At 36.6% G+C, this 24491-nt stretch overlaps 3 protein-coding genes and 1 pseudogene across 3 annotated transcripts; 1 reads left to right on the top strand and 3 right to left on the bottom strand.

Moving 5' to 3' along the window:
* Window positions 1-866: 866 nt before the first annotated feature.
* On the top strand, window positions 867-13509 carry LOC111482240. Its single transcript, XM_023127932.1, has 19 exons — window positions 867-1622; window positions 2474-2548; window positions 6006-6121; window positions 6601-6715; window positions 6817-6945; window positions 7310-7357; window positions 7615-7796; window positions 7885-8081; window positions 8200-8489; window positions 8588-8737; window positions 8831-9256; window positions 9615-9764; window positions 10708-10783; window positions 11082-11209; window positions 11343-11543; window positions 11625-11732; window positions 11820-11939; window positions 12036-12224; window positions 12863-13509. The coding sequence occupies exons 1-19, from the start codon at window positions 1476-1478 to the stop codon at window positions 13022-13024; spliced, it is 3009 nt and encodes a 1002-aa protein (XP_022983700.1). The 5' UTR covers window positions 867-1475; the 3' UTR covers window positions 13025-13509.
* Window positions 13510-13776: 267 nt separating this feature from the next.
* Window positions 13777-17282, bottom strand: LOC111482251 (probable glycosyltransferase STELLO2). Its single transcript, XM_023127954.1, has 3 exons — window positions 15265-17282; window positions 14763-14889; window positions 13777-14526 (listed from the first exon to the last, which is right to left on the bottom strand). The coding sequence occupies exons 1-3, from the start codon at window positions 16956-16958 to the stop codon at window positions 14059-14061; spliced, it is 2289 nt and encodes a 762-aa protein (XP_022983722.1). The 5' UTR covers window positions 16959-17282; the 3' UTR covers window positions 13777-14058.
* Window positions 17283-18934: 1652 nt separating this feature from the next.
* On the bottom strand, window positions 18935-20334 carry LOC111481910 (F-box/kelch-repeat protein At3g23880-like). The gene has a single exon (XM_023127517.1). It carries the CDS (start codon window positions 20296-20298, stop codon window positions 19126-19128), a length of 1173 nt encoding a protein of 390 aa, XP_022983285.1. The 5' UTR covers window positions 20299-20334; the 3' UTR covers window positions 18935-19125.
* A 975-nt stretch (window positions 20335-21309) lies between these two features.
* Window positions 21310-23461, bottom strand: LOC111481911 (annotated as a pseudogene).
* Window positions 23462-24491: the final 1030 nt, after the last annotated feature.

The raw sequence follows: 24491 nt of genomic DNA, 5'->3' as shown, positions 1-24491 counted from the left end.
TATATATATATTTTTTTTTAAATAAATAAATTTATTTATTATTATTATTATTATTTTGTTTCCTAAATATCAAAATTTTAAATAAAAATGAGAAACTCGTTAATTTTGTAAAGTGTGTATATATTGGGGAGATTAAAAGGGATCGGGATTAAAATGAGATTCGTTAATGAATATAATTCAGATCTTAACAGAGGTTTCTTAAAAATTCAAGCATTAGTATGTTTCAAGTCATTCTTGTGGTAAATTGCATTTGAGGCATTCAATCAAACTTTTATGTTCGATTATGGAGTGACTCAATTTAGAACAAAATTTTCAAATCTTGCTTTTTAAACTTCGATCGGTAATCTAATTATAATCTTATATTTTGGTTGATCCGAATTTTGTATAAAAGAAGTGTTAATTACTTCGATTTAATTGGAGGGTCCTTGCTCCAACAAAAACAAAATGATGAAATAACTTCTGATTTTTATTTAAAGTTAAAATTTCGAAGATCGAGGAATCAAGAAGGTAATTAAAAAACAAATATATAAGAAATAAGAAACTCGTAGAGTCAAAGTAGATGAAGGAGATAATCCATTAATAAATAATTTTTATCCATTTTGTAACGACAAAAACTTTTATTTAAAAAAAATAAAAATATTAATACTACTTTTTATAGTTCACGAGCATATTTTAAATATAGTACTAAAAGTTTCACTTAGGACATTTTTTAATATTTTAAAATTTTAAAAGTATTTTTAAAAATATATATATATATATATTAAAAAAAATGTTAATGTGGGTTGGTCTCACATTTGGGTTTAGAAGACGGCAGGGCACGTCCGTATGTCTATTCAGCCGAAAACAATAGTTTTAAATGGGTTTAAACTGCCAACAAAGCTCTCACACGATCCAACGATGGCGATGGGTTCAGGATCAGCCATCCATGTATTATGGACCCACAGACAACCATGCCGTTAAAGAAGTTTGGGATTCTTTTTGGGTTTTCAGTCATAATTGGCAGCCTGGAAACGGATAGTTTCGTCATTTTTGGAGAGGGAATCGAGGGAGACTGGGATTTTAGCGGTGAAATTAGACGCTGGAATTCCGGATACGTTTTAATTTCTTAATAGTTTTAGAAGAATTTCGGCCTTGCCTCTGCGCGCTTCTTTCAGACAATGATCGTAGGTACTTTTTATCGGAATTCTGATCGTAATAATATTGTTAGCTATTCATTTGGCGACGTGGTTTTATCGATCTGAACTGGTGGGGTTTTGGTGTTTCGTTGCCGCGTTTGACTTGTGACATGGTGACTGGAATCTTTCAATTTGCAGGCTGGTTAATTTGGCTTTGAAGTAGTGCATATTTGAGCTCTAGCTTTTCTTTCCCTTCTCGACATTGGAATTCGATTTTTTATCTGTTCAGAAGGGAAAGAAAGGGCTATCTCGTGAGGGTTTGCCGGATTTTTGTGTCCGTGTGATTGTAAGATTTTGAATATGAGCGCTATTTCGGGTATGATTTCTCGGCAAGTATTGCCTGCATGTGGTAGTCTTTGTTTCTTCTGTCCTGCATTGAGGGCAAGGTCTAGGCAGCCTGTGAAGAGGTACAAGAAGATTATTGCAGAGATATTCCCTCGTAATCTGGTTAGTATTTTTTATGTTTTTAGCACTTTACTATTGACCCAGCATTATTTTGCTTTGTTATGACTGATGTTTTTTCGTGTTCCACTAATGGGGTTTGGGGGGGTTTTTGGTGACGACAAATCATGGTGAATTTTATATTCAAATTTTGAAGTACAATTTGGTCTAAGAAAACAAGATAATTGATATTGATGCAACGTTCTATCTTCTTGTGGAGGGTTTCTGGAAGTTTTTTGACTGACTTTCCTTGAAAAGTAATTTGTTTACTCTCTAGGATTTGGTTTAGCATTCTCAAGCTACAGCGCGATACTTGTAAGGTTCTTTCATCAAGATTAGGGATGGGAATAGCTCTTTCTTTTGGTTGGATGATTGGAGTTGGGGAGGCTGTTCAAAGGATCACTCAGTCCTTTCTCTCGGACCTATCCAGTCACTGTTATGGTCTGGGATCGGCAATCTCGCTGTTATATGACAGGGAATTGAAAGAGAGAAATCCTTCGTGTTTATTTTGAACTCTAAAGGGCTTATTGGCATTCCTGATATTCACTAGTGAAAGATTGATAGGAGTGGAGTTTTCACTAATTAATCTCTCCTTACTCCTCCTTTTGGGAGCCAATTGCTTTGACTATGCACTTTTGTAAGGTGAAAATTAAAAAGACCCAACTCAATTCAGTGGTCGGGTCGAATATGCTGTTTTATTTTTTATTAAAAATTATCAATATTGTTATTTATTTTCATTTGTTGGGTCTTCCTATCACGAACCCTCATTTCTCAACAACGTACTTCTCATTGAATTGTCCATCACTCTTTTTGTATTTATTCATAATTGATTGAGGACAATCCCTATATTATGTTAGGAAGAAGGACCGAATGAGCGGAAGATAGGGAAATTATGTGAATATGCGGCTAAAAATCCTCTTCGAATTCCGAAGGTAAAATGTATTAAACTCTTAACACCGTGGTCTGCTATGCGATCTCACAGTTTTATTTTTCACAAGAGTCTGTTCACTTTTGTTGTGGCTGGTTCACATAATTATACATCGTCTGCAAGGTCGATGACATTGAGCTGGATGGCATTGTTCCCAAAGTATATTTGTATAACTGCTCTCCAACATCCTAATTCCGACATAATTTTTTTTGTCCTCATCTTTTTGTTTATTTGCCTTACATACTTCCTAATTATTTTCATTTGCTTTAAATAAGAATCGCTCGATGAGTATTAGTAAATGCCTACTGTGCTTTAGTTAGGATTTGCCCAATTGTCTCTGATGACCAGTCTTCCAGAAGCTTCTTTATGTTTGATTTTATTTTGGCTTTCATTCAGCTGTCATGATTTTTATTGATTTAGAAAGTTTCATGGGGCTCAGAGCCTCGACAGTCGCATCAATGATGATTGATTGGTATTTCTGATCCCTGGAGGAACTCTATTGGGAACCCAGGTTGGATAGTTTTCCAGCTCAACTCTACAAGGATGTTACATGTTCATTTTTATAGTATCTTGAAGTAAGAGATAAGCTGGAAAGTTACTTTCTGGAAACATAATTCATTCAGAGATTCTTATTTTATTTACTGTATACCTTTGCATGTCAGTAACCTTTCTGAGAACAAGCAGTAAATATTTTCTTTCCTTTGGCTTCTCTTGAAAATTATATTAGATTTCCGTAGGAATATATGCCTGGGAAAGTAAAGGAAAGACTGCAGTGGTGAAGAAGAAACTATGATGCTGCAAAAGTTCTTTCAATAAAATGTTATTATTCTATCAAGGATTAGTGGGAAAGCGTGAGTTTCAGCCTTTTAGTTTATTTTCTTTAATAAAAATTGAAAGTTTCATTAAAATAGTGAAGATTTAAAAAGTTCAAGCCTTCAGAGTAAGATAATATTTCCTAATACAAGAAATAAACTCAAAAAACCTACGATGGTACCAACATCTCTCTCAATACAAGGACATTGTAGAAAAAGCCCTTTGATTAATGGAAATATTCGGCAAAGAATGACCACAAAATAAAGAAGATAAGGAACAGGAAGAAAATTCCTTTAATTTTGGTTACTCTGTCTCTCAACCCAATTTGAAAATTTGTTATCGTCTCTTTCATGAGTTTGAGTACTACCATCCAGAATAGAAACCGTGAGTTTCAACTTGGAGAAAAGTTTTGGTGGCTTTTGAGGTCTGTGCTACCAAATGAGATGCTGAACATGAACAAGACATTATCCATCATATTATTAATCTAATTAAGAAGAATGATTTTTTTTGTAAACTAAGTCCACAGGATGTAGTTTCTACATCAGGTAAACTGATCATGTTGGAGTAGCTTTTTCTCTGTATACGTTCATGTATCCTTTCCAAAGGTCAAGTTGTGCCTTATCTTTTGTATTCTTGTCTTCAATTGGAAGATATCTTTAATCAAGTTTCACATTTTCTTCTTTCGCGGACGACACAATCCTCTTTTCTGACTTGACAGATGCCCATTTTATACAAAACATGATTGAGACGGTAAAAACCTTCGAAGGATTCTCTAGACAAAATATCATTCTCCGAAAAAACAGAGATCATGGACATCAAAATTAGAATAGAGATTAGTGAAGAATTTGCTAGCATATATGGTTGTAAAAAGGGAGGATGGCCAAATATGTACCTATGACTACCTCTAAAAAGAAACCACAAATCTTTTTCCTTATGGAAGACTTATTGAATAAATAGAAAGAAAGCTGTCAACATGGTCATCATGTTATACTTCAAAGGTCATCATGTTATACTTCAAAAGGCAGAAGACTTGCCCTAATACAAGCCACATTATCCAACCTCCCCACTTACTACACATCTCTATTTGAAATGTTACAATAAGTGGCTGCGGATATAGAAAGATTATTTAGAAACTACTTGTGAAAAGATGACTTTCACCTTGTTTGATGGAATATTATAAATCTCCCAACAGAAAAAGGAGAACTCAGTCTTTTCTTAATAAAGAAGAACAAATCTCTCCTTGCCAAATGGATGTGGAGATATCATCACGAAGAAAAGGCCTTGTGGAGTAATCTTATAAAGGCGAAATATACTCCCACATCAAACAAAAATCAACCCCCTCCATCTTCTACAACCGAACTTGTCATAGAGTGGGTGATGGAGGAAGCAAATCATTTTGGACCGACCCGTGGATTGAAAACACCATGTTAGTCTTGCGATATCCACTTTTTTACAGGCTCTCTTATAGCAAAAAAGCCACGATCAAAGAAACGTGGAATATTGTCAACAGATTCTGGGACCTGAAGCATGGTAGGAATTTAAAGGATAACGAAGCAACAGAATGGGCCACATTAAGTCTTGACCTTGCTCTTGTGGTATTGTCAAACGAAACAGATTCACTGACTTGGCTCCCCAATGCTGACGAGGTCTTCTCTACAAAATCCTTGATGATGGACATGGAGGAAAAAGTAGAAGCAATAAATCTCACGCTAGCAAAGACAGTATGGAAAGGGCATCACCCTAAAAAGGTGAAGTTCTTCCTTTGGAAAACAGTGCATAAAGCCATTACACAAGTGAAAATTTTCAAAAAAGAATGCCTTACATCACTCTTTCTCCAAATTGGTGTCCATTATACAAGAAAGAAAACAAATCACAAAACCACTTATTTATGCAATGCACATAAGCTCAGAATTTTTGGACAACAATTCTCAATATATTCGGAAAGCATCTCACATTTCCTAGGGAGGTAAAGGATCTATTGGACACGACCTTAACTTTCTACACTTTCAAGAATGCAAAAGGCCTATTATGGAAAAACCTCATCATGACTTTCTTTTGGAATCTGTGGAAAGAAAGAAAGCAGAAAGTATTCGCAGAAAAGACACAATTTAGACAAAACTTTTCGACAATGTTATCCACCAAGCTATATCTTGGTGTAAACTGTCTAATATTTTTACTTCCTATAGTTATACCTCCCTCATTACAAATTGGGAAGGTCTTTTGTAAACACCATGGATATTACATTCCTTTTGTAAATGTCAATCAATTAGGAATGAAATTGAATGAAATTGTCACTTATAAAAGATATATATTTTCTTCTTTGACCATATTACCAAATTAACAAAGGATTATGCTAATTTTTTTCAAACTAAATTCATAGGATGTAGTTTCTGCTCTAGATAAACCGATCATCTCAGGAAGTTTCTGGTTATTGTGGTGCATGTATTCGTGTCTTTGCGGAGTTCAAATTGCATTTTATCATTTGTATTGTCGTTCCCGTCTTTGGAAGAGTTATGTAAATCAAGTTTCATACTTTTTTCTCTTCCGATAATGTTTTTTACCCCAATAATTATCAATGACTAATTAGCATGCTCAATGCTTGATTATAGTTTTTGTACTAATTTTTAATTTCCAAATTTCATGAACAGATCACAACTTCCCTTGAGCAAAGGTGTTACAAAGAATTGAGGAATGAGAATTTTCTAGCCGTTAAAATTGTCATGTCCATCTACAAAAAACTTGTGGCTTCATGTAAGGAGCAAATGTGAGTAAAACCATCTTTTGTTTTCTTGATTTGTTTTCTGTCTATCTGCATCTAATATCTACTCTGTCATATCTAAGGGAGAACGCTTTAGTTTGACCTTCCGAAAAATCTTCGACGACTTTTATGTCAATAAATATATTTTTTATTCTCTTACAGCTCAATGGATTTAACAATGTTTTCTAATGCTTGGAACGTGTCCAAGTAAATATTTTTAGTTAGATATTGGGATTGTGAGCACCTAGGCAGTAAGGAAATGAGGTTGAAAATTTAGCATCTTTAATAAATTTGTTCTGAAATCTATTAAGAATGGATCTATTTGATTTTGTATTTAAAGGATTTCTGCTGTCCATTAGAATCTAGGTAGCATTCTATGTCTTTTATTAAAACTTTTCTGCCACCCATCCATAAGACGACGTGAAACTTAGTGTCTGTTCTAAAACATTACTAATTGGCTCATGAGGATTCCGAACTACTTGTAGGCCTCTTTTTGCAAGTAGCTTAATAAGCATTATGCAAACTCTAATGGACCAAACACGGCAGAGGGAAATGCAAGTGATAGGATGCCAGACTCTATTTAGTTTTGTGAATAGTCAGGTAAGTTAATAATATAGCTTTAATCCTTATATTCAGTACAGTAGTACGGAGGTTTTCAATATATATTTTATTGATTTAATATTGAACTTCTGATGGTCCAGAGTGATGGGACTTACATGTTTAACTTAGAAGCCTTTATTCCAAAACTGTGTCAATTAGCTCAAGATGTTGGAGTTGATGAAGGGGCTGAAATCCTGCGTTCAGCTGGCTTGCAAGGACTTTCCTCAATGGTATTCCTTTCTATTTCTACTATTTACATTTATGTTAAGCTAGTCAAAGGGAATTAATGGTACATCGAAAAGAAGAGAAGATAATATCCCTGTCCCTTTTCAACTGTACTTCTTTTCTCTGTTGTTTCCCTTGGCATACTAAACACTTATACTTTCTTTCATTCTTCTTAGTGATTCTATTATGGTTTCTTATGATGATGACAAAATAACAACAATAATAAGGTACCTAGTACTCATGAACTTGCAAAGAGAGTACAAGTTGATTCATGCATAAAACTTTCATTCTCAAAGTATATTCCTTCTTCTGTACAATGTATCTTTCAAATAGCTTGTCAAAACTCATTTGGTTTATGTTTTCTTCTAGGTATGGTTTATGGGTGAATACTCTCATATCTCTGCCGAATTTGATAATGTAAGTTGATTCAGAAATTCTTGACTGATCTTGATTTTGTTATCCCAAGTATATTATAGTGTTGTTATAGCTTCTTTATTCTATTATCCATGTTCCTATTTTTTAGTTATTGATTCAAGCAATCAATACTAGGTTCGTATCTCCCATGTCCTCCCCAAAACTTGTTCCTTTTATGGAAAAACAAACATTATTTCTAATGACTAGTATTATCATTATATGAAATTTGAAGCCTAGCTTGGTTTGTCCTGTCTTTACAGATTGTTTCAGTGGTCCTGGAAAACTATGGGGTTTCTGGACAAAATACTGACAACTCAAATAATCGGTGGGTCCAAGAAGTGCAACAGGATGAGGGTCATATCGCTTCATCATCAGTTGTCCTGATGAGCACACCATCTTGGAGGGAAATCGTGACTGAAAGAGGTGAAATGATACTGAGAGGGTAATCATATGACTCTGATCAAGTCCCCAGGTTATAATCTTGTTGAGATAAAATGTTGCATTATACATTAACAATCTTTTTTTGATAGGGAGGATGTCCAAAACCCTTGCTTTTGGTCTAGGGTTTGCCTACACAACATGGCCAAACTTGCCAAAGAAGCTACAACCATGAGGCGTATTTTAGAATCTTTGTTTCGTTACTTTGATAATGGAAATTTATGGTCTACTGAACACGGTATTGCAGCTCCAGTTCTAAAAGATTTGCAGTCCATAATGGAACAATCTGGTGCGTTCTTTCAGTCCTACCCCTGTTTGTACTCTTTCTGTCTTTATTATTTCAACGCCTGTACCTCATGTTTCCTTGTAAATTTCTGGTTGATCGATCGTTTTTTTTTTTTTGACAGGTCTAAGTACCCATGTTTTGCTTTCTATGTTGATTAAACATCTGGACCATAAAAATGTCCAAAAGCTACCTAACATGCAGATGGACATTGTTTATGTGACAACAACCCTTGCCCAAGAGGCAAAGGTTGAACCTTCAGTCGCAATAATTAGTGCTGTGAGTGACTGCATGAGACATTTGAGGAAGAGCATACACTGCTCACTTGATGCAAATACAGGGGATGATGTGAAAAATTGGAAGAAAAGCTTAAGTGAGACAGTAGATCAGTGTCTGGTACAGCTAATATATAAGGTGATGATAATGCCTATGAAAATTTTAACTGTTTTAACTTTCATTATTGTTGTGCATATTTTTAGAGCTTAAAAGCTTAACTAAGAACTGGAAAACAGGTTGGAGAACCGGGCCCAGTTCTTGATGCCATGGCTGTGATGTTGGAGAGCCTTTCTACCGTTACAGACATAGCCAGAAGTACAATTTCTGTTGCTTATCGTGCTGCTCAAATTGTTGCCTCCTTGCCTAATTTATCATACCAAAATAAGGCAAGAAACAATTTTCTGCTTTTGAGTCTAATTCGTTCTCTCCAGCAAAGTTTAACCTTATGATTTTAATAAATTCAGTGTTTTATGGCTTAGGCATTCCCTGAGGCTTTATTTTATCAGTTATTACTGGCTATGGTCCATCCAGATCATGAAACACGAGTTACAGCACATCGTATTGTTTCAGTTGTCCTTGTGCCTTCTTCTGTTTGTCCTCGTCTATGCTCTTCAGATCGTAAGTCAATGACGGCATCTGACCTTCCTAGGACACTCTCAAGAACCGTGTCTGTTTTTTCTTCTTCAGCTGCCCTTTTCCGGAAGCTGAGGCATGAAAAGGTCTCCTCACTGGAAAATGGTCATCCAGATATGAAAGGTATCGCTCTTCCTGATGGTGAACAGGAAATTGTAAACAATGGTACGCTAAGTAGGTTGAAGTCGTCCTATGATCGGGCCTGTAGCGTAAGAAGTTCTGAACCTCTGGGAACTGATGCAACTGCTATCAACAGCTTGAGCAAAAAACCAGTATGTTATGTGAATATTATTTCATTTCTTTTAAGTATTTTATTGTGAAATACTGCTTAGTATATGATATGCATTTTGTTCCCTTTTTCCCTGCAAATAGATGTGATATCATAGGTATTAAATAGTAGGCGATTGTTATAGTTTACTTTGTCAACTTTTATCGATGATTTGACATATGCATGGGTGTTCTGCTAGAATACTGTTGTTTAATATTGTATATTAATTTCCCAAAGTATATTAGGAATGTAGCATACATGAGTATTGCATAACATGGAAGTAGAAGAGAGCTCAATTTGCGTTAGATTACCAACTTTACTTACTTTTTCCTTTTCTTGTTTTTATCCTAATCAAACTTCAGGAAACTTCTTCTCTCCGACTCAGTAGTCGCCAAATTACGCTTTTGCTCTCATCAATTTTTGTACAATCCATATCTCCCGCTAATTTTCCAGTAAGCTATGAAGCAATTGCCCATACATACAGCTTGATCTTGCTGTTTTCTCGAGCTAAGGTAATTGAATTATTAGGTTGATTACGATACTTTTCAGATGGGTTGATTTTTCCTTTTACTGGGATGAACTGTCGTTATTTTTTCAGTTGAAAATCTCATTTTCTTGGTAGTATGCTAATGAAGGGACTAAATGTATCCGCATAAAGCATGTAATTTATTTTGCAACGGAGTACAAAATTCATTATATCTTGCAAATTCAATTTGCTTTACCTGGGGTTGGTTCTTTTAATTTGTCCAATATACCTCAGTATCCAGTTTACATAAAAAAAAAAATTCCCCAGAAAGCTCAATGCTTTTTATTCTTATTTCCTGAGAATGAAGCACTTTTTATTGCGATGTGTGAAAAGTTATGATAATATGTACAAACAATTAGGGCCTTATTTATTGCATCACTAATCTATGGGTATAATAAAGTGAGAAAAAGGGGGGGGCTAATGTATATAGTAGTAAAGGACTTTGAGGGAATAAGTTCAAGCCACCTATGACCTACCTATGATTTAATATCTTATGAGATCCCAAGTAACCAAATGTAGTAAGGTCCCGTGAGATTAGTTGAGGTACGAGCAAGTTGGCACTTGAGTACTCATGGAAATAAGAAAAAAAAGTTATGGGGCTTTCTTGAAACACGTGTCTAGGTGCTTTTAGAAATGTCTCTCCCACCCTCTCTCTTTCTGGATCGTGGAGGTTGACAATTGTGATAAGATATTCTACATAGTCCAGTGATGACTTCCTAGACTGCTGCTTGAAATCGGCCATCGTACAGTTTAGTCGAGAACTTTAAGATTTTGGATGTTATGTTAAACTCTCCCAGAACCAGAAAAATATAGTACGAAGGGCTTGAACAACTTTTCTGTATATATATAACTTGGTTTCATTAACCTCCCAAAATATTCATTTCCTCTATTCTCTAATCTTAATGTATCATATGGTTCTTTCTATGCAGAATTCAAGTCATGAGGTCCTAGCACGAAGTTTTCAGTTAGCATTTTCATTGCGGGACATTTCGCTCAATTCAAGGGGTGAAGTTTCACAATTTTAGCTTAAATTTGGTCTTCAATCTAATCTCTTCATGAAATCAAGATGTCATTTCATGCATATGTCATATATGTGAGGAAGAAATAAAAACACGGTAGAGGGTGATATTATCCAGAATAAAACATTGAAAGGAAGAGAATTATGTGAGAATTGACATCTAAATCATATTGAATTCTTTTGCTTGGGGGGAATGGTTCACTTGAAAGATTATAGTGAAGAGTGGCTAGGCTTGATTTTCCTCTAATTTGAAACTCGAAGCTACAAGTTATGCTCTAATTGCAGGATCGCTGCCACCATCGCATCGTAGATCCCTATTTACGCTAGCCACATCAATGATCCTCTTTTCGTCCAAAGCTTTTGACATGCTTCATCTCGTTGAGCAAGTGAAGGCTATATATGTGGACAGAATGGTATGTTGCCCATTTGCTTATTGCTAAAAGAACTAACCTCTTAGACCTACCATTACCTTCCAGATTAAGTCTATGTTTATATCTGAAGCTGCTGTAGAAATTTCACTTATGAATTGTTTCTGAACCTGTTTAGGCCGATCCCTTTCTACAACTGGTGGAAGACTGCAAGTTACAAGCTGTTGCCTTACAGTCTGAGATAATCACTAGTTCATATGGATCTAAGGAAGATGATGATTTGGCCTCAAAATTTCTATCTGAAGTAGAGATAACCGAAGATCAAACTAGAGAATCCATTGTTATTGAGATTGTAAACAGCTTGGATACACTTTCAGACGTAAAGCACTAGAACACTCATTTCTGGATTGATTCATTTTTTATTGCTGAACAGTAACAAATTTTTACCTCTATGGTGCAGTCACAAGTCTCGAGCATAAACAAGCAACTTCTCGGTGAGTTCGTACCTGACGACATGTGTCCTCTTGGAAATAATCTGTTAGAGGATGCTTCTAATAAAGTTTTTCAGGTTCTACTCAGAACTCTAATGAATTCATTAAAGAGAAAGTAAACATATGTAGCATAAGTTTTGCTTAACTTGTGTTCTTCTCTGCAGTTTTCTCCAATTTTTAACATTGATGAAGACATTTATGATTCATTCGAAGACCAAACTAAAGATAATCAAGAGTTGCATATTGTGATTCCCCTTTTGAATGTGAATCAGTTTTTAGAATCAGTATGTCAGCAACTTCAAGCTCTCATTATTTGATGAAGTTACCAAAATTGGGAATTTTCAACAGTAGCTTACTGTCTCATATTTCTTCTAAATCAGGTACTTGAAACGGCACATCAAGTCGGAAGAATCTCCGTCTCGACCACAGCTGATGTGTCTTTCAAGGAAATGGCCCATCATTGTGAGCTACTTCTGGTTGGAAAACAACAGAGGATGTCAACTTTGATGATTTCCCCACAGAAACAGGAGAAGGCTATGAACGTATCTCTGCCAAACCAAGAGAATGAGGTTAACCCTAGACGGAAACTTAACCATGTGTTAATGTAACAGTTCAAGCCCACCACTAGCAAATGTTGTCTTTTTTGGACTTTCCCTTTCGAGCTTTCCCTTTCGGGCTTCCCCTTAAGGTTTTTAAAACGCATCTGCTAGGGAGAGGTTTCCACACCCTCATAAAGATACTTCGCTCTCTTCCCCAACCGATGCAGGATCTCACAGTCCACTCCCCCCCTATGGGGCCCAACGTCCTTACTGGCACCCATTCCTTTCTCCAATCGATATGGGACCCCCCAATCCACCCCCATTTGGGGCCCAATGTCCTTACTGGCACACCACCTCGTGTCCACCTCCTTTCGGGGCCCAGCCTCCTTGTTGGCACATCGCTCGGTGTCTAGCTTTGATATCATTTGTAACTGCAGGTTTCCTCTCAAGGTTTTTAAAACGTGTATGCTAGGAAGATGTTTCCACTCTTATAAAATGCTTCGCTCCCCTCCCCAACTGATGTGGGATCTCATAGTTAATATTGGATCGTTTGTGAAATTTGTCTGCATGGATATAAATTATAGCTATTCCACATGTGGGTGCAAGTTCTTCACCATGTAAAAGAAACAAACAATTTACAAACTTCTAACATATTCCTAAAATTGCAGGTTAGCAATCCATCTATTGAACACTTCACAGCTAACCCACATCAACCGCCCCCTGGACCAATTGCGATGTCGTGCGGGGCTGAATATCAGTGTCATACACACATGTTCAGATTACCAGCTTCTAGTCCTTATGACAACTTTCTCAAAGCAGCAGGTTGTTGATTCCATTCCTGTGTAAAGTAAAGTAACACATGTTCTTTCAGTTGAACCAGAAGTATTAGGTACTCGAGGCATCGATATCAACAAGCGAGATGACTCGGCAATTGGAGTACATTTTGTAAGTAGCTACTACAGAAAAAAGATGAGCTTCACTTTTTATTGTTTTCAGTCAAGTTTGAAGGTCTAAAATCTTCAATTCGTTCATTCTTTTTTTTCCCTTCAAATTTTCTATTCATATTTCTGGACTCCTGCTGGAAACAACTTGCTATTTTGCTCCCTGCTTTACGTTTGGTAGTCGTCTTTTGTTTTTTTGGGAGCTTTCATCTTAATTTAATTGATTGTATATTTTGTTTCTCCATTGCTGTATTGAAACTCTATGCTAGTGTTCATGTTGTACAATGGAACAGCATAGCCCTTTTTACGGGAAAGAAAAAAAAAAGGAGAGAAGAAACTAGAGGTAAATTATACTCGGTGAAGCCTCTTATTTCTAAGCCTTTTCTCAATGATTTTTCATGATATTAAATCTTAGTTATTTTTCAATCTTAATAATTCTTAGGCATGAACTTTCTCGTAATGTATGTCAAATGATACGTAGAATTTACTGCAATTGTTTGTGTATTATTTTTATGTATTTAACGCGTCTTGAATTTTTATTATATATATTATTTTTTCGATCTCGTAATTTACATTTTTTGTATTTGTGTCTATAGATTTTTGACATATTCAAAAGGAAAAAAAGCTAAAGGAGGAGGACGAAGGAAGTGGAAATTATTTTATTCATTTTTGTTCAAAAAAATGAAAATGAAGAAACAAAGAATGAAACATTACAGAACAGACCTATCACGAAGTAGTTGAATACAATTTCTTGCTTCCAAGAACACACAAAACTCTACAAAAAGTGGTGGGGAAGTGGTAGCAAATGATATGTATTTTCCTTCACTCTGAACCAAAAAGAGAACAAAATTTATCAGTTTGGTATAACAGTTTGCTTGGTATGCAAGGTTTCCCCCAACTCCCATGGTATCAACTTCTACCCCTCAAACTAACTCTGCTAGAAGTGGGTCACCTTCTGCCATGATTCTCACCAACTTAATGAAATCCTGTTCATTTGATACATTCCACGGATGAACAGCAGGCACCTGAACAGAGTAAATAGTTGATGAATTTGTAGCTGCTGGTTTTTCTCTGTAGCTCATTGTATTCAATACCGGATCGAAGTTCTGAATCAAATCCATGGCCGTAAAGAACAAGGGGATTGCAACCTTGTGATGGATTTCTAAATCACCCACTAAACCATGAAGGTCAAGAAAGTCTGCAACGAAGCGCCGAGGAACGTAAAAGACCTCGGAACTGCATATCGTGACGCTCTTCTCACTCTCTACAGACTGCTTATGACTCACCTGGAAATGAACAGGCATCATGCTAACTATCTTCTTTACCATGCTTGATTGTTTCGTAAACCAATCAGAACTTTCAGCTGACATAGTAGTCCAAGATTTGGGCACCTGATTTCATTAACATAATGAGATTCTAGGATGAAGCTTTATAAAAGGTTTCAGATTTTTAGTCAGCCAATTCCCACAAGGATCAACAAGCATTTAAGCAGTTAAAACATTGGTTTGTGTGTTAAGATATTTCCTCCTAAAGTTTTCTTATTTTCTACTAATTGACCAGCAAATGCAAATAAAGAATCACGGGCTAAAACACAATAATTCAGCTGAATCTAGCTGAAATGGTGTACCTTGTCTGTTATCCACAGTTTCGATTTGTCCGCCTGTAGCAGATTCCAGTAGTTAAGAATCGTATCGTCTTGCAGGAATAAAAACCCTTCTGCGCCACTATACGCGTCGAAAACCTTGGGAAGGTACCTAAAGACATGTTTAACAACATAGTTAGAAGAACATGTGATTTCGACAGTTCCAATCGTGATACCGAATGACATAACCAGGTAAAAGAAAAACAAAGCGTTCGGCCACTTTTTCAATGAACTAAGAGCAATTCTTTGGTCATCCCAAAATCGAACGCAAACTATAAGCCTCTTTCTGAACTCGGAAGGCTGAGCTAAGATATGGTGAACGTCCCATGTTACCATTTTCGTAAAACCCTAATCATTTACATTCTAGGCAGAAAACAATACACAGAGAAGAGAACTCAAATTCTTGTCTATCTACCAAATTACTATTTACATAGGCATCAAAAACTCACACAAACTCGTTAATCGTGTTCTTGAAAAAGTGACTTACTTGTATGCATGGTCCAATCTGCCTTCTTCCACTACAAGATCTGAATTCTTGGTCTCTGAAAGAATTATGACCGTCTTGAATATCCTCCCATATAGCAACCTCCATTCCAGGGCGGTTCGTTCAACAGGGCCCTTACAAAACAAGATCAGCACAACATTTCCAAAAAACTTTCTCCATCTTATCAAGTTCCCTATCTCATTAGTCACTGTCCCAGTTTCCTCAACACCTAGGTGTATGGATGGTAATTTCTGTGGAATAAACTCCTTCCGATCCCCATCACCAATAGTTGCTCGTGGACGATCCAACTCCAGGGACATTAGCCTTGGCTGCTGGTACCCAACAGCGATTAAATCTTGTAGCCAAGCTGCTGTAAACTTCACATCCTTCTCAGTCCAAAACCCTTCCTCTGCCATTACAAAGCTCAACTCCAAAATCTTCTCAAACAGCCTATGTTTACTCGATCTCCATGAATTCAAAAACTTGACCAAACGACCCACGTTCACATGTAAATCTCTTTCTTCCGAAAACGGGTATGCTTCAATCTTGTCGTATCGGTGAATGGTTGGTGGATACACTACAACATGGCCACCAATTTCCCACAAGAGCCTCTGGCCCCAATATCCTCTCAAGATATCAGAAGCCATTGTGCTAATGGAAACAGGAAGCATTAAAGCCCAGAAGGCTGAGGTATGATAAAGTGTATTGAAGGAGTTGATAGGAACCATCATACCCTGAGGCAATGCCAGTTTTGGAGCACGTTCATCGAATCTAATATCAAAAGCTTCCAATCCAGATTTTCTAGTGAAGTAAAATACCGAATCAACATCAGGAAGGCCATTGGAAATTCCCTGTTGAATGAACTGCTTTCCCCCAAAAATTTCAGTGTAAAATTCTTCATGAGCAATTTCACCAACATTTTCCAGTGGCAAGCCCCTAGGCCACACTGATCTTTGCCCAAAATGAATATAGGGATTAACAACAGTTCTATTGGGATTTTCATGGCTATACTGTAATATGATCTCCTGCCTCGCTCCCTCTCCCACCAATTCTACGTCGAAATGTTTACCTAGATCTCCATCAATCACCTCCCCTCGATCATCCACATCGAAGATCTTCTTCGCGCCATGTTGAATTGCGAAGAGATACCCAACAGTTTTCCTCACGAAAGAATCATACGGAAGAAATTCGACCACACGAAACCCTAAATTAGACTGTTCTTCTAAGGAGAGATAAATCGTACCTTTAAGAACCCAATCCGACGGCGTCAGAGAATTTCCGATCGCCAACACCTGCCAACCCTTCATTTTCACAAGCTTCCGTAGTGAATCACTGGGATAATTAGACACCGAGACGACGATCCATTGCTCGGAGCGAAATTCCGGATACAGAGAAGACTTAGCTGGGATCGACGCGATCGAATTCCAATCGATTTTAGGGAATTGAATCTTCTCCAAGGCCGCCGTCTGCGATTGGAAGCAGAGAAGGGCGGCGGTATCCCCGACATTGCGGAGGAAAAAGAGGGCGGCAACGGTGACAATCAGGAGTAAAATCGTGACTACTTTATAGAGATTTTCAGATAGCCAAGTGGAGAAATCAAGGCTTTTAGATTTGGAGAAACGATACGAGTGGAGAGTAGGCAGAGTTCTGATCTGGGTTTTGGGGGATTCAGGCGTTGAACGCTCCTGAACCAACATTGGATCCGAGAAATCAAGAACACAGCCACACAGTACACTGTCGTTCCAGGATTATCAGAAGGGTCTCCAATGGCTTCCGTGGAGATCCCGCGAAATGGGGTTTCTTCTTCTTCTTCTTCTTGGAAGAACGTGTTGGTGTGGGATTGTGATTGTTGCAGAGCAGAGGAGAGTCTGCAATGGAAATTCAAATTCTCTGTGCGTTGTACTCTGAAAGCAGTGGTTGCCGACAAGCATATTGCGGATTTCTTCAGCTTCGATTCTAACAACTCTGCGTTCAAGTTTGGTGGGAAGGGACTCTCACTCCCTCGTACTCAACTCCACCCATCTTAATCTTTTATTTTCACTTTCGTCCTTCTAATATTCAAATTTACCATTTGATCCTCCTAACCTAATTGAACCTAATTTCAGTTGATTGGGTGGGTGAAATTAATTTCAGTTAAATGAACCCGACTCCCCGCAATGGTATGATATTGTCTATTTTTATGGCTCTCATGGCTTCGGGCTTCCCAATCATTCCATGATCATTTCCTAAATTAACCAATGTGGGACTTTCATCCAACATGTCTTTGTTCGATATTTGAGAATTCTATTTACATAGCTAAGTTTAGGGCATGACTCTGATATCATGTTAAACGAACACAACTCTCCACAATTATATGATATTGTCTACTTTGAGCATACGCTCTCATGACTTTGCTTTGAACTTTCCCAAAAAGCCTCACTCCAATGGGATAGTATTTCTCGATTACAAACTCATAATCATTCCCTAAATTAGTGAATGTGAGATTTTCATCCAACAAACTTAATAGAGTTTCCTATCCAACCTAACTTAACTCTTTATTTTTTAAAAAATCCACAATACATATTAAATTGATAACTAAAATTTTATAAAATTAAAAAATTCACAATACATATAAAATTCAAATATCAAAGTTAAATATTCTTAATTTCTTAAAAGTAAGATTGGGTTGGGTTAACAATCACTCACAAACTAAACTAAATTTCTTCAGTTTTCTAAAAATTCAACCCAACCAACATTCGAAAAAATCTAACATAATCAAACTATTATGGGTTGGGTTGACACATTTTTTTTAGAAACTTAGAGAGGGTAGAAGAAGAATATATATATATATATTTATTTATTTATTTATTTATATTTTAAATATTCTATTTGAGTCTATAAATTATACATAAAAAAAAATTGTAAAATGTTAAAATACTGGTAAAAAAGTGGAAATATATTTTAAAGCTAAACATTATTATAATATGGTTGAATTAGTTGGTTAGCATATTTATATATACACGTGGCACATGATTAAAATTGCAACTTTTATACCTTTTGATTTTTGTATGGTAATCTAAATTTTGTTCACCAACTAATTATTTCATTTTTCAACTTACATCCTGCTCTATATTTATTAGTTATTAAATATTAAGCTCTAAATAATAATTTTAAATTTATCCTTGAGATATGATATTAAAAATTAAATTCAAAAAATAAGTGAAAAGGAAATAACGGATTTGGGTTTATATTTATATTTTAACACTGGAATATTCTTACCTTTGGTTAAAAAGAAAACTACGTGTCCTTCCCATATTTTCTGACAAAAAGAACAGTGGGGTCCACATTGAGTTCAAAATCAAATTTTACTTCAATAATCTCATACTCTAAATTGAAAATCCATATATATTCAACCGTAATCAAGACAATTAATCCAAATTTAATTTAATAGAGATAAAAGAATCTAACCTGGGTAAAACTCAAACATAGGTATATGTAGAAAATTATCTTAACTTAGTTTACTAAATCTCGAATGATTTTAGGGTCATGAAGCGAACAAATATGAGACTACACGTCTTTCCAGTCAGTCAAGAAGAAAATAATGCATATGAGACTCCCCGTCTTTCTAATCAGTCAAGAAGAAAATAATGCATATGAGACTCCCCGTCTTTCTAATCAGTCAAGAAGAAAATAATGCATATGAGACTACCCGTCTTTCCAATTGGTCAAGAAGAAAGAAAGGAGGGTGTAAATTGATATTGCTTATCTAAAATCCATAGTTACTATCAATCACCCTAGAGATGTACAAGGAAGTAGTGATTCTGTGCAAAACCTAAAGCATGGATTCAAATGTAGATGATTATGTGTAAAAGCAAAAGCATGGATTCAAAATTCATATGTCAGGTTATTTCCTCCTTTCACAGATACCAAACTTTCAACAAAAACAGTAGCATGAAACCTTTCGTGCCCTTTTATAGGAAGCTTTCTGAACTGTTGGGTTCGAGTATTGTACAAAATCACTTGCCCTCCATTGGCTTCCATCAAGAGTTCATGAGAACCCACAAACACCAATGGCTTCTCAATTCCATAAAGGGGCCCAATTGTGAGCAGTTTTGACCATGAAACCCCACCAGATTCATCATTCTCCATCCCCCAGAGGTCGAACTCTCTTCCATTCCCATTCCATGGATAATGAAATAGAACAATCGATCCATTCAAAACCCCCATACTTCTATACGCTTCGCACTTCCCCTTTAGACTCTTTGGCATCGGAATTGGCCTGAAAACCTCCTCGCTCATGTCAAATGACTGTATAATTTCTGCCCTTCCTTCTATCTTTGCATTTGCCCACCAATAATATGTTCCTTCGTGATACATCTCAAAGCAAGGCGTCCCGAATACTTTGCCACAAATAGGGGTCTGAATTCCACTCCATCTATCAGGGGTCTGAATTTCTCTCCATTTATCTTTACTCAAATCATAAACTTCCACTCTAGAAGGGTGAAAATAGCAAGGTAGTTCCACAAAATCCACAACCCTAACCACTTTAAAATCCCTAGATTTCGAATCGTACCCGAATCCGACTGCATTCGTGAACGAAGTGATCCTGATGAACTCATCCAGGGGTTCAGTGAGGAGAATCGACCGCGGTAGTTTTTGAAACTCTCTGGTGGCTGGATTGCAAAGGAAAATGTCCTTACGAAGATCAGTGAGGCAGAGTAAACCGTGAGAATGGCCACGGATTTCGAAATATCGAAAATCCTCATCGAATGGCAAATCGAGATCGTAAACCAGCACAGATCCATCGAAGGGAAGGGAAAATTTGAGGAAGGAGAAGACATTTTGCTGATTGCCAGAGTTCTTCGTAACAAAACGCTTGAGAAGAATGTGCTTCTGCTGATGAAGAGAATTGCAGAAACATTTGGTTGCGAAATTAGGGTCGTTGATTAGAGCATACCAGGATTTTCGAACGGTCTTGAATCGAAGCAGAGACTCCAGCGGAAGCCTGGAGAGAATCTCGATCATCACTTCTTCAGGCAGATGCCCCAGAGCCGCCATTGGAGAGAGTTTGGGAAAGCTCCTTCAAGATTTCTGAAGGTAATAAAGACGGAAAATCAAACGGATGACTTCGTTGTTAAGGGAGGGGGAAATATTGGGTGCGGCCAAGACTAGAGCACTCGCGGCTTGCTGATTTACACGTGTCCAATTGCTGTTTATGATTTACACTCTGTTAAGGGAGGGGAAATATTGGGTGCGGCCAAGACTAGTGAAGCCCATTACCCATCTCTGATTCCATCAATTCATTGCATTCCCAATTACATCTCTCTGCTCCTTCTTCACCATCGAGGCTAACACAGAGAGCTCCATGGTCGTTCTTAGTAACACCTATCATCAGAGGCCTGCAGAAGGCGTGAACGGGAAATGGCCTACGCTATACTTAACAGAGCCTGAACAAGTGAAGATTGTTTTTCTCTTATCGATGATCAACGCAAAACATGCTGTTTTTCCGAATTCGTCACTCTTGATGGACCTAAATGGGCTAAACATCGAAAGATCAAACATCGAAAGATCATCAACCCCTGCATTTCATGTAGAGAAATTGAAGGTATTCATCTTCCTATCTATGATGATCTTTGCAAGGTATGTTTAAACGTTCTTCCAGAGTTGTAGTGAGATCAGTTAACAAATGAGACAAGTATGATACTTTGATTGAAGCCAAAATATTGCTATCCATGATTTTGCAGCAAAGTAAACATCACTATTCAACGTATTCTCATGCTCCGAGATTAACATCACTAGTTAACCACAATATGGGGCTTAACTCATCTTTCGTAAACTATAAGAGTTTTCAAAGGTTGTAACATCGTTAAAATTATGGAATAAAAGTGGATGCTACAAGTACTCATACTCGAGTACCACTATAAATATTATTGAAGTAAATATATTAAATGTACAAAAAATGATCTATATGAATCTTTTACCAAATAATTATATAATATGGTGGAAGATATTCAATTTAGTTTTTGGAGGAAGAAATGCATAAAGCCTAAGAGATCTAGATCCTAAATGATCCAAAGAAATCGATTAATCAATTTCAAGTACCATCATTGTTTCTTCGTAGGAACGTCTACGAATCTTCTTGATCTGATCCTTGATTTCACTCTTGAACCTTTACTGGCAAAAGCCGCCGGAATCCTCATTTTTTGTCTAATCAATTACAAAAAAGAATATGGGCAACAAAATGAAATTCATGAAACTAAAAAGGATAAATAAATTACAGTGAAAATTCAAATTTTGTGAAAAAGAAAAAGCATAACACCAAAAATTGTCCTTCTAAGTAACAGATCTCAACCAGGGAACAAAGAGTGTGGAGCCTTTCTCATTTAAGTAAACCAGTAATATACTCCCAGAATTGAAAGAAGATATTGATTTAAGTTTAAGCAGGAACCTTATTATCATGTTCTTCCAACAACAATGCCTTCACGGTAGGTTTCGCCAATAGATCTGTGTACTCTTGGAATGGGGATTTTGTGAAACGTGTTTCCCTCCAAAATTCAGGTGTTAAGAAGCCGCAAGTTTTCAGCAGACAGTCAAAGGTTGCCTGAAATGCCAATGAAGATGAAGAAATATGACCCACATGAAATCAAATACCACTTGGTAAACAACAAAACTCTCATTAACAACAAGAAAATAGCTACAACTCCATTTTGGTCCGTTACATATCGCCTGTAGCCTCACAATTATAAAACGTGTTTGTTAAATAGAGGTTTCCACATCCTTCTAAGTAATGCCTCTCCAACCAATGTGGGATCTCACAATCCACTCCCATAGTGGCCCAGTGTCCTTGCTAGCACACCGCTCGGTGTCTAGCTTTGATGCCATTTATGACAGCCCAAACGTACCGCTAGTAGATATTGTTCACTTAGGCTTATTACGTATCACCGTCAACCTCACAATTTTCTAAAACACGTCTACTAGGTTGAGGTTCCCACACTTTTATAAGAATGATTATGTAGTGTGGAATTCCACTGTTATGAGCAACCAACAATGATACAACATATAGATAATCGGAGAACATTACTGCATAAAGAGCTTCAAACGACCCCTACTGAAATTGAAATCAAACAACCCATCTAGAAACCCATCATCAACTGATTAAGGATTGAATAGTACCTTAATCAATGACTAACAACACAACGACAACACAAAAAAGAGATATATCAGACATAAAATTGCAGAGTCATCTTGACGCAGGACACAAAAATGTAACAAAGAATGCAACGTAGCTTAATAATGCAAGCCCACAGAAACATTTCAGCTAGGCTGCAAAATTTTAAGGTCGAAAACAGCACACACTATAGCAAAACTTAGCCATCTAATTGTTAGTGTTCATAATGATGAAGCGCACCAAAAGTCGAAATCAACGTATTTTTAGTAGAACAAAGCCAAAATCTAAGTTATGAGAATAGAGTAACCATTTAAGTTAGACCAAACCTTAACAAAGTTGCCGAGAGTTTTAGTCGATCCCCTAGAAGATGTAAACACGTCCTCGATACCAGCGAACTGCAAGACCTTCTTGGGAACTCGAGCTGCCACAATCCCAGCACCTCGTGGCGCCGGAACCATCCGTACGGTGACGGATCCACACTTTCCAGTAACCTTACACGGCACTGTGTGAGGCTTACCAATCTTGTTACCCCAATACCCTCTTCTCACAGGGATCACAGACAACTTAGCCAAAATAATGGAACCGCGAATCGCTGTGGCAACTTCTTTACTACACTTTACTCCCAAACCCACATGGCCATTACCATCGCCGACAACGACGAAAGCCTTGAAACGAGTTCTCTGTCCGGCGCGGGTCTGCTTCTGGACTGGCATTATCTTCATAACCTCGTCCTTGAGGCTAGGTCCAATGAGGGTATCGATGATCTGGTGCTCCTTTATGGGGAGAGAATGGAGATAAATCTGCTCCAAGGACTGGATCTTACCTTCTTTTACGAGGCGCCCTAGCTTCGACCAGCGCGACGGCGACCTCCGCGGCCGCGGTCACCTCCGCCGCGACCTCTGCCGCCGAAGCCTCGTCCAAATCCGCCTCGCTCCGCCATTGATAGGGAAACGGGGGGAAAGTTGGAGGAGTGAAAAGATGTGAGGTGTTTGACAAGAAATTGGCACAGTTGATGGAGAGACGAACTTGGTATGAAAGTGAAGGGTGTGGAAGGGAAATTAGTCATTAGACGATGCTAGAATAGGCTAGACTTTCTCCATAGTATACGCGTTTTTAAAACTGTGAGACTAACGTCGATATGTAAAGGGTCAAAACCGACAATATCTATTAGTAGTGAATTTTTGTTGTTACACTACCACCATTTTTTTTTTTCCAGTAGCTGAATCGTAAGAACTACCTGGTTAAGCATGTTTTCTCTAAAACAATTCTATACTCGGTGATATCCTATAATTTTGCTAGTGAAACATGTAAGTAAAAACTAAAACATGTGTACAATGGCTCGTGTTGGTTTATAAAGATAGTCCTTACTCTTAAAAAACGAGGAGTAAGTAACATAACATATCGCAATAAAAATGTCGAGACCATCCAGTGTCAAATCAACACCGTATTATTTAATGACATTAAATTTTCATAATTATGGATGGAATTAAAATATTTTATTTACCAATTTAACATCAATCAATTATCTCTCAATTTTAACCATTAATTTTTTTATTTAAAAAAAAAAAAGGTCATGTATACTCATTTTCAAGTCAAACGCTTATTCATTGACCATAATACTTAATAACGTAATAATTTTTATTAACACCTTAATACTTATTAAATATATTATTAAACATTCAAAATCTCCGATAAATATAAAAATTAAAATGGTCAAAATTCACAATTTTCCAATTTTACAATTAAATAATAGAAAAATGGTCGTAAAATATTCATAAAATAGTATAATTTAATTTTAAATATTAAGACTGACGTATATAAATTTATATAATTAAAAAAACAATTCATGACAATATAGCTAGAATAAAAAAGAACCCGTCAACATAAACTCGAACCTAAACCGTTACAAGTAAAAATGTAGATTTAAATAATTTTTTTAGACGAAATAATTGGATTAGAAATAAAAAAAATAATAATAAAATAAAAACAAAATGTATAGGAAGTTGAAGAGAAAATAAAGATCAAATGAGATAAATTAATTGTAAAGTTGCAAGAAAAACATGAACATTTGATAAATTAATAT

The sequence above is a fragment of the Cucurbita maxima genome, unplaced genomic scaffold (assembly GCF_002738345.1).
Source record: "Cucurbita maxima cultivar Rimu unplaced genomic scaffold, Cmax_1.0 Cma_Scf00007, whole genome shotgun sequence".
NCBI classification, from domain to species: Eukaryota; Viridiplantae; Streptophyta; class Magnoliopsida; order Cucurbitales; family Cucurbitaceae; genus Cucurbita; species Cucurbita maxima.
The sequence above is the reverse complement of the archived record's forward strand: the minus strand, read 5'-3'. Positions and strand labels throughout refer to the sequence as shown.

Bases quoted from the DNA above. Each gene is read 5' to 3' on its own strand.
- LOC111482240 (XM_023127932.1), top strand. From the start codon at position 1,476: ATGAGCGCTATTTCGGGTATGATTTCTCGGCAAGTATTGCCTGCATGT. The intron at 1,623-2,473 runs GTTAGTATTTTT...ATATTATGTTAG, and splicing joins AGATATTCCCTCGTAATCTG to GAAGAAGGACCGAATGAGCG. The intron at 12,225-12,862 runs GTTAACCCTAGA...CTAAAATTGCAG, and splicing joins TGCCAAACCAAGAGAATGAG to GTTAGCAATCCATCTATTGA.
- LOC111482251 (XM_023127954.1), bottom strand. From the start codon at position 16,958: ATGTTGGTTCAGGAGCGTTCAACGCCTGAATCCCCCAAAACCCAGATC. The intron at 14,890-15,264 runs GTAAGTCACTTT...ACATGTCTTTAG, and splicing joins AGATTGGACCATGCATACAA to GTACCTTCCCAAGGTTTTCG. The intron at 14,527-14,762 runs GTACACCATTTC...TAATGAAATCAG, and splicing joins AACTGTGGATAACAGACAAG to GTGCCCAAATCTTGGACTAC.
- LOC111481910 (XM_023127517.1), bottom strand. From the start codon at position 20,298: ATGGCGGCTCTGGGGCATCTGCCTGAAGAAGTGATGATCGAGATTCTC.